The following is a 9,744-nucleotide window of genomic DNA, read 5'->3' on the forward strand; positions in this document are numbered from 1 at the left end:
GACTGAGGAAACATTTTATGTAGCCGTTCCAGGGGCCTGTACCATCGTGACAGAATCTTCAAATTTAGCTCATGTAACCTGGAGTAGACTTTCCCTTTGTGAGTTAAGGCAAAAGCCTTCTGCCAGAGATCTGTGGGAAAGCTCCCCCCCCCCCTCTCAATCTCATTTTCCCACGCTTACAGAAACCCCGGGAGTTCATCCCCACGGAATATTACAGGTTATCGTCACAAGTAAGTTGCTAATGCAAGGATTAATTCTAACCTAACAATAGTCTTTTACGCATTCCTCCCCCTATTTAAAAACAAAAAAAAAACCAAACACAAACATGCAAAATGCTTATCGTTTTATTAAGGAGGCAAAACAAAAAGTACTCAAAAAAGCAGCAAAAAACAGCACAAATACAAACTACAGCTCGTCACTCAAAATTCAAGCCCTCACAGAGCTCCAAACATGGAAAAATAAAAAGATTATGGGACTTGAAATGCAGCAATGTAAAACTAATATTTTCCATCAGGTTAGTGGAGAATCAGTAATGTATTACATCTACTGTAATATCTACATACAGAAGAAGTTTCCTATAAAGGCAAAGCAGTTCTAGCTGTTAGAAACTGAACTTACTTGTACTTGATCAGCCGAGATCCTTGAACAAGTTGTGCACCTTCATTGGTAAAATGACATGCAAACAATAACCAGTTTCTGGGCTGCACTTTGTAAGCAAACCGCATGAACAACAATGAATAGCAAGTGAGAGCTAAAAGAAAGAAAGAAAAAAAAATTAGCAGCAAGAATATAGCCACAAAAGCACATTTTTCTAAACAAAGTCTAGAAATTGTTTTCTGCATTAATATAAACCCACATGGCTACGGACATCAATACTGTATCAATTCAATACACAGATTCCTTAATTGGAGCCACACAAACAAGTAGTTGTATGACTGGTTTACACCTTTATCTTTCCATGACTTAAATTGTCACACCAATACTCTGAAATGCAGACTAAACAAATCCAGAACTCACTTTTTGCAATATAACATGATGTTTAGCCTCATTTATCATCTGAAAATAAAAAAAACTTGGCTGTTGCAGTCTAAACTTCACAGTCAATGGGTAAAATGCAAGGGCAACAAATTTTTCATTTTCTTTAAAACACACAACTCTGCAGTCACCATGTAAAGTGGAATTACACTCAATATTTTGTTCACTGAGCCACATAGTTTTCACATTTGCTATGTGACATGGTGCTCCATAATGCTGGAAAATGTATTGTTCAGTGTCAAATTGCTCCTGGATGGTTGGGAGAAGTTGCTCTTGGAGGAGGTTTAGATACTATTCTTTATTGATGGCAATTTCCTTTGGCAAAATTGTGAGTGAGCCTACTCCCCTGGATAAAAAGCAACCTCACACAAGAATGATCATAGGATGCCTTACTGTTGGCATGACACGGGACTCTTGGTAGCACTCACCCTTTCTTCTCTGAACAATCATTCTTCCAGATCTCCAAAACAGTTTAAAAGGGGGCTTCTTTGGAGAAAATACTGTAAGGGATTGGATTGCTGAGAACAGGGCTAGAGTTTTTTTCTTAAATTAAGCGCCCTTCAGAATGTTTTGGACATCAGGAAGAAGGATTGAGCATTCTTGTCATTGTCACTAGGCAAAAGCGATAACCAAGTGGTTCGGGGGAAGAAATCAATAAAACTTTGGGTCCAAGGCCAGAAAATTTCCCAGATCTCAATCCTATTAAGAATCTGTGGTCAAGCCGCAAAAAGCAGCTGAATGAAAACTCCAAGCACTGATTAGGCAAGAAAGGGTTGACATCAGTCAGGATTTGACCCAGAAAAGGATATCCAGCATGTCAGGAAGAAGTGCAGAAGTCTTGATATTGAGTGTTTACCTAAACTAGATGCATTTGTCAAAAGTTTGAAAAAAACTTATGAAATGCTTATAATTTAACTTCAGTATATCATAGAAACATCTGACTAAAATATCTAAATACATTGAAGCAGAAAACTTTGTGAAAACCAAAATTTGTGCCATGACTATTACAAAAGAGCTGTATTACAAAATAGCTCAGTGCTCACAGTGCAGAATTCCGCACCGTGAATTCACCCGTCCTCACCCGCGGCATGCTCTATTTACGCGTGGACGGCTTCCATTGCAGTCAATGGAAGCCGTCCGTTCATGCTATCTTCCGCTGTAGCACAGCGGAAGATAGCGTGAAAACGCTTCCCCGCCCACCGCCGCCGCGCCACGTGACATGGCGGAGGTGGGCGGGGAAGCGTCATGTGGGAGCGAGGACGCCGAATCCGCAGGTAAGTATGGGGTCTCCTGGGGGGTGCCGTGACTGGCTCCGCCGCTGAATTTTGCGGCGGAGCCCGTCACGGCCGTGTGCAGCCGGCCTTAGGGTTCCATCATTAATGTTCTTTAACCCCAAAAGACATGTCTTTCTTCATAACTCTTATTTATCCATCGCCGTCGCTGTTTGAGAGCTTGTTTTTTGCGGGACGAACTGTATTTTTTAATGGTACTATTTAATGTGCCAAACAATGTACTGAAAAACTTAAGTGGAGTGAAATGGAAAAAAAATGAAATTCCCCCACCTTCGAGTGTGCCTTGTTTCTACAGTGTACACACACCAACAAAAACCATCATGATAACTATTCTGAGTCAGTACGATTTCTATTACTTTTTTGCTGTACTGTTTTTCAAAGATACTTAGATTTTTAAAATTATTTTCTATTGCCATCTTCTGACTGCAATAACTTTATTTTTCCATCAAAGTTGTACAAGGGCTCATTTTGTGCGGGACATCTATAAATCGGACTTTCACGGATGCAGCGACATATTTAGATCATTTTATTAAAAAAAAAAATTGCAACAGGGTTTTTTTTTTTTAATTAGTAAAACTTAAAAAAAAAAACACATTTTAACTTAGTTTAGTCGCCAGAGGGAACAAAAATTTGCGATGTTTTGATAGCTTCTGCAGTATAATCTAGTACCATAGCATTACATTATACTCCAATCTGACAGGCTTTCTATTAAAGCCATGCCATAGGCACAGCTTGATAGGATTTCTGCTATGACAGCCCTAGGGCCTTTCAGAAGGCCCCCGGCTGCCATGACACTCATTCTGCAACCTGTGGGGAGAGCGCCGTATAGGACCCCTGAATAACGATGGGAGTATTTAAATGCCGATGTCACTATGTGTTATTTAATGCATAGTTTTTAACAGAATGTTATTTTAGAATTGCTATATCTATATCCCCCTATGGTGTGCGCTATGTACAGCGATCCTATCTTTCTATGCACACGACTATGTAGTCTTCTGGTGGGGAAGGCGAGTACAAAACTTACATCCGCAAAAATCAGTGTGTCAGCTATTTTGAGCCCATAACCTGAGTTTCAAAGTAGCTGACAGGTTCCTTTTAACCCATTAGTGACCAAGATTTTGTTTTTTTCTATTTCCGTTTTTTTTCTCCCCCATTTTAAAAATCGTAACTCCTTTATGTATCCATCCTAACTGTATAAGGGCTTGTTTTTTTACAGGATGTTTTTTTTTTCCTTCAATGGTACTACTTAAATGTACCATATAATGTACTGAAAGAATTTTTAAAAATTCGAAGTGGAGAGAAATGGAAAGAAAAATATTCTGCCATCTTTTGGTGTGTCTTGTTTCACCGGCGCACAAACTGCTACAAAAATGACATAACTTTATTCTATGGATCAGTATAATTACTACGATACCAAACCCATCGTTTTTTTTGCTGTACTACTTGCATTTTTTTTAAAAGATATTTAATTTTTTTAAATTTTTTCTGTCTCCATCTTCTGCGCATAATAACTTATGTTTCCGTCAATATAGTTCTGTAAGGGCTCATTTTGTGCGGTATATCCTGCAGTTTCAATTGGTACCATTTTTGAATACAACTTTTTGATTGCTTTTTATTACATTTTTTATTGGAGACAGGGTGACCAAAAAAAAGCGCATTTCTGGCGTTCATATTTTTTTCAGACGACATTTACCGTGCAGGGTAAATAATGCATTACTTCGCTAGATCTGACTTTTACACGCACAGCGATACCAAATATGTATCATTTAGACACTTATTGTAAATATGGCGAAAGGGTTTTCTCTTTCTTTTTACTTTTATTACTAATTATTAAAAAAAAAAAAGTTCTTATTTTTCATTTTCTTTTAGTCCTCCTAGGGGACCACAAGATGCGATGATTTGATCACTCCTGCAGTATAATGAAATGCCATAGCATAACATCATACTACAATCTGACAGGTAGTCTATCAGGCCACCTCACGTATTACCAAGACAGCCCTGGGGCCTTTCAGGAGGACCCTGGCTGCCATGCAGCTGCACAGCTCCCTGCAATCTCAGCGATCGAGGGATTTAAATGCCGCTGTCCAAATTGACAGCAGCATTTAAAGGGTTAACAGCCCCGATTGGCCGCGCAGCTCGTCAGAGCCGTTACCCCCAAGTGTCAGTTGTAAGAAACAGCTGACACCCGCGCTGTATGGAGGGAGGTCTGCAGATTTAGGGCTTCGTTCAAGCTGTATATGCATTACTAAACATGCTATAACAACTTTTCTGATTCCAAAACAACCATTCCTTATGCAGATTGTGAACATAGGAGGTTGGGCTATAATAGAATCTTCAAAATTACTATGACTGCCACCCGCCAGCGATTAGTAATTAGTACTAGCCAGAAAGTTCCCAGAACGCTTTCTTTAAGGAAAAAAAGAAAATTCAGTTGTTTCACTGCATTCCCCCCCCCCCCCCCCAAAAAATATATATAAGAAAAAAATAAATAAATAAAAAATAATTAAATTTCATAATGGTAGAGTTGGAAGGGACCTCCAGGGTCATCGGGTCCAGCCCCCTGCTCAGTGCAGGATCACTAAATCATCCGAGACAGATATTTGTCCAGCCTTTTGTTTGAACACTTCCATTGAAGGAGAACTCGCCACCTCCTGTGGTAACCTGTTCCACTCATTGATCACCCTGTCAGAAAGTTTTTTCTAATATCTAATTTGTGTCTCCTCCCTTTCAGTTTCATCCCATTGCTTCTAGTCTTTCCTTGTGCAAATGAGAATAGGGCTGATCCCTCTGCAGTGTGACAACCCTTCAGATATTTGTAGACCGCTATTAAGTCTCCTCCCAGCCTTCTTATTTGCAAGCTAAACATTCCCAGATCCCTTAACAGTTCTTCATAGGACATGATTTGCAGACCGCTCACCATCTTGGTAACTCAAGTCTTTGTATACACAAGTCTTTTTCACATGTGCTGCTTAGCCCAATTCCTCCCATTCTGTATGTTTTTTTTTTTTTTCATTTTTCTTGCCCAGACTTTGCATTTCTCCTTGTTAGGGTGCCTACCCACTACCGTTACGTTTTCACTGCAAAATTCGCAGCGTTTTCTCTCTCCAGGTGTCTATGGGACTTGTTAATGTTAAAATCGCAACGCGGCAAAATCACAATTTACCGCGGAATTGTGATTTTGCCACGTTGTGATTTTAACATTAACAAGTCTCAGACACTTGGAGAAAAAAAACGCTGCGAATTTCGCAGTAAAAAAAGAACTGTAGTGGGTAGGCACCCTTAAATACCATTCTGTTAGTCGCTGCCCACTGTTCAAGCTTTCCTAGATCTTTTTGAATACTCTCTTCCCTAGTGTTAGCTATCCCTCCTAGCTTTGTGTCATCAGTAAATTTGATTAGTTTCCCATCAATTCCCTCCTCCCGCCCATTTATAAAAATGTTGCACAACACTGGGCCTAGGACCGAGCCTTGAGGTAACCCACTTGATACATTCTTCCACTTGGATGTGCAGCCATTTATGACCACTCTTTGACTACGATCACTCAGCCTGTTGTGAATCCACCTAACACTTGCCTTATCAATCCCATATTTGGTCAATTTTTTTATAAGTATGGTATGAAATATGTATGTAATGACATGCCATTTCCCTAATCAACCCAGTCGGTAATACTTTCATAGAAGAAAATTAGATTAGTCAGGCATGACTTGTTTGTTACAAACCCATGCTGGCTCTGGTGAATTACTCCATTTTCAGCCAAGTATTTGCATACATGCTGTTTAATAATTTGTTCAAAGATCTCTTCCCAGTATAGTAGTCAGGCTCACAGGCCTGTAGTTTCCTGGATCCACCTTCTTCCCTTTTTTGAAGATAGGGACAACATTCGCCCTTTTCCAATCTTCTGGGATATCTCCTGTTCTCCAGGAATTTTCAAAGATTATGTATGGCGAGTGGTTCAGCAATTACCTCCTCTGCTTTCTTTAGTATCCTAGGATGTAATTCATCTGGACCTTGAGACTTGAATTAATTTAAGTTAGCTAAGTGTTCCCCCTCACCATCTCTCTTATAGATAGCCTGCATTATTTTATTACCCCCCAACAGCACAGGGAAGACCAGTTGATGTTAAATCTACTTTGAGAGAAAACAGATACAAAATAGAAATTTAAAAGTTTGGCCTTCTCAAAATCATTTTTAACCAATTCACCATTTTCATCTTGTAAGCATCCAATAGCACATTTGACTTTTCTTTTGCTTTTGACATACCCCAAGACATAGAAAAATTACTTACCAAATGTCATACGCCCACTAATGATCTCCGGTGATTTCTTCATGTCATTGATGGCAGCAATTGGTAGTCCCCAGTTAGCAACCGGCCCCCAGAAGTGCTACATTGTTTAAAGCCAATAAATTAACATTCAGAATACACATTCTCAAGTAAAGTATCAGCTGCTAAATACTTTTAATGACTCTACGGCATATGACAGGCTATGAAATTAGGCCACTCACACATGCACCGTGGCAGTAATCGCGGTATAGTGTTCTCATTTATTTCAATGGGGCCTCGCAGGCATGCACTCAAAACACGGCGTCTAACACCTTCTGCTCTACGTTGGTGCCCTTTTGTGATTTTTAATGCACCTCATCACCTATCACAATGATGGTGTGTGTTAAAAACCGCTGGTGGACGCAGTAACATTGTGGCGTTTTGCTAGTGCTGTGTGCAAGAGTGGCCTAAGGGTTTAAGCAACTATAGATAATTCATTCTATATAATAAAAAGCAACTTATTCGCAAGAAAAGATAACAGGTTCAAGACCCCTACAGGGAATTAAAAAAAAAAAAAAAAAAAAAAAAGTGAGGAAAAACAAGCAAAACAGTTATGGGTCTTTCAATGTAGCAATGCAAAAAAAAAATATTGGGGGTGTTGGGGGTCAGAGGGGTTTTATTGTGTAAAAATGGAAACCACTAAAAAAAGGGAAAAAATTATATATAAAACTTTGCTATGCCTATAACAGTACTGACCCGCAAAATATAGCTATGGTCATTTATAGTGAACGCCGTAATGAACAATTCGCAGTTTTTTCACCCCGTCTCTCCCCCCCCCCCCCCCCCCAAAGGTCTACCTTAACCCATTCCCGCTGCAGGGCGTAAGTTTACGTCCTGGGAGCGGGGTACTTCCCGCAACAGGGCGTAAACTTACGTCCTGGAGATAGCGCGGGATCACATATGATCCAGCGCTATCCCGCAGCGGGAGGCGGCTGTCGGTCACAGCCGGCGTCTCGCTGCAACAGCGGGGGGGCATCAGAGATGCGCCCGCCACTGTTAACCCCTTCCCTGCCGCGATCTAAGTAGATCGCGGCAGGGAAAGAGTTCACAGCGGGAGCGCGGCTCCCTCTGTGTCTCCGGCCGGAACTCGCGATGTCATCGCGAGAGCCCGGCCTGTCACCATGGCAACAGGACGCCAGACACTGGCGTCCTGTATTGCCTATGCCTGAGATCGCTGTATGAGCGATAAGGCATGGGAGAGCAGTAGCTCTGCCATGCCTTATGACAGCGATCATCAGGGCAGTGGTTAAAGTCCCTCAGAGGGACACAAACAGTGTAAAAAAAAGAAAGATTTAAAAAATGAATTAAAAAAAAAATGTAAAAAAAGAGTAAAAAAAAACATTTTTTATGCTTTCTCAGATTAGCATAAAAAAAGGTTAAAAAAGAAATAAAACCCCACATATTTGGTATTGTCGCGTCCGTAATGATGCGTACAATAAGTTGCACATGCTTTTGACTGTGCACGGAAAAAAACGCTAAAAAAAAAGCTAAAAAACTGAGGCAAAATGCTAATTTTTAGCATTTCGCCTCACTAAAAACGCAATAAAAAGTGATCAAAAAAGCCGTATGTATGCCAAAATGGTACCAATAAAATCTACAGCTCGTCTCGCAAAAAATAAGCCCTCATAGAGCTCTGTACATCAAAAAATAAAAAAGTTACGTGACTTTGAATGCAGCAATTTAGAATAGAAAAAAGATTTCCAAAAAAAAAGGGTTTTTATTGCAGAAAAGTGGGAAAACCTAAAAAAAATGTTAGAATTTTGGTATCGTTGTAACCGTACCGGTCTGCAGAAAAAATGGAAAGTCTCATTTATGCTGCATGATTAACGGTGTAAAAAAATAAATAAATAAATAAATTTAAAAAAAAATCTATGGCAGAATTGATGCGTTTTCTCTCTCTGCTATCATTAAAAAAAAAATAAAAAAAATTTACAATATAGTCTATGTACCCAAAATTGGCATCGATAAAAACTACAGTTCGCCTCGCAAAAAACAAGCCCTAATGCGGCCGCGTCGACGGAAAAATAAAAAAGTTATGGCTTTTGATAAACGGAGAAGAAAATCCGCCAAAAATTGTTGCGTCCTTAAGCCCAAAATAGGCCATGTCATGAAGGGGTTAAGGACCGTCTCACACTAGCAGGTTTTGTATATGGCTAGCTGCTCAGTCTTGGAAGCAACTAAACTGAAAGAAAACATTTCAGACCTTCAGTAGCAATCCATTTGTCAATTTTACATCACCATTCCATTTTTTAAACTGGAGCAAAATTGTGGAAAAAGAGAAAAACCCCACAAAAAACCCCACTGCTGTCAATGTAAAACAGAAGCAAACGGAAAGCTATAAATTCACAGCAGTTTTTCATTTCTGTCTGCCTCCAGAGGAACAACTAGATGGAGAAAAGAAAGGTTAGTGTGAACTGGCCCTTAGTTGTCAAAGCCATGTATTATAACAATGAAGATTTAACATCTACATTTCTGAGGAGCAATAGAAAGTAGGCAGCAGATTTTCTTACCGTACTGACAATTTAGTAGCCGTTGTTACAGAAATCCATAAGCAGAGCACGAGAGGAAGCAAAGTGGGAGAAAAAAAAAAAAAAAAAAAAAAAAAGGTGGTGACGTTAGCACATTTGAGACAAAAAAGCTAAAAGTAATTACAATTTGCTTACAGACAGTTGAAACAATATTTACTTCATTATGGCCCTTTTACAAAGGCCGACAGTCTGGTCAAGACTGTATGAGCGCCGATATTACCGCTAAGGCCGTTACGCTTGGGCAGAGCATTTAGACAGAAAAACATCTCTCTGGATCGCTGGCTTCTCACTCAGAGCTTCACCTTCCATATGAAGTGTTGAACGGGAAGAACTTACAGTTTTCTCGCTGTCTTAAAGTCAGCGATAAACAGAGAACGAATAGCGAGCGTTTTTTTCGCATTTACACTAAACAATTATCACTCAAATTTGTGTTTTAACGTATTTTGAGCAATAATAGTTACATTTAAATGTGCCATTAGGTAGGTGTAAGACTTTGAAAAAAGAAATTGAGTAAGGTGATTGAGTACAAAAGAAGTGTTTATACATTTGTATGCAGCTTTTTCTGTAT

General features: G+C 39.6%; 1 protein-coding gene across 1 annotated transcript; it reads right to left on the bottom strand.

Annotated features, from left to right (window-relative positions):
- Positions 1-614: 614 nt before the first annotated feature.
- Positions 615-9,193, bottom strand: MPC1 (mitochondrial pyruvate carrier 1). The gene is made up of 3 exons (XM_066596030.1): positions 9,159-9,193; positions 6,613-6,709; positions 615-751 (listed from the first exon to the last, which is right to left on the bottom strand). Exons 2-3 carry the CDS (start codon positions 6,653-6,655, stop codon positions 615-617), a joined length of 180 nt encoding a protein of 59 aa, XP_066452127.1. The 5' UTR covers positions 6,656-6,709; positions 9,159-9,193.
- Positions 9,194-9,744: the final 551 nt, after the last annotated feature.

This window comes from Eleutherodactylus coqui, chromosome 3 (genome assembly GCF_035609145.1).
Source record: "Eleutherodactylus coqui strain aEleCoq1 chromosome 3, aEleCoq1.hap1, whole genome shotgun sequence".
NCBI classification, from domain to species: Eukaryota; Metazoa; Chordata; class Amphibia; order Anura; family Eleutherodactylidae; genus Eleutherodactylus; species Eleutherodactylus coqui.

What these genes read in the sequence shown, in the direction of transcription:
- MPC1 (XM_066596030.1), bottom strand. Translation starts at nt 6,655, where the DNA reads ATGAAGAAATCACCGGAGATCATTAGTGGGCGTATGACATTTG. An exon ending in TAGTGGGCGTATGACATTTG is followed by an intron (nt 752 to 6,612) that starts GTAAGTAATTTT and finishes TCTTTCTTTTAG; the next exon opens with CTCTCACTTGCTATTCATTG.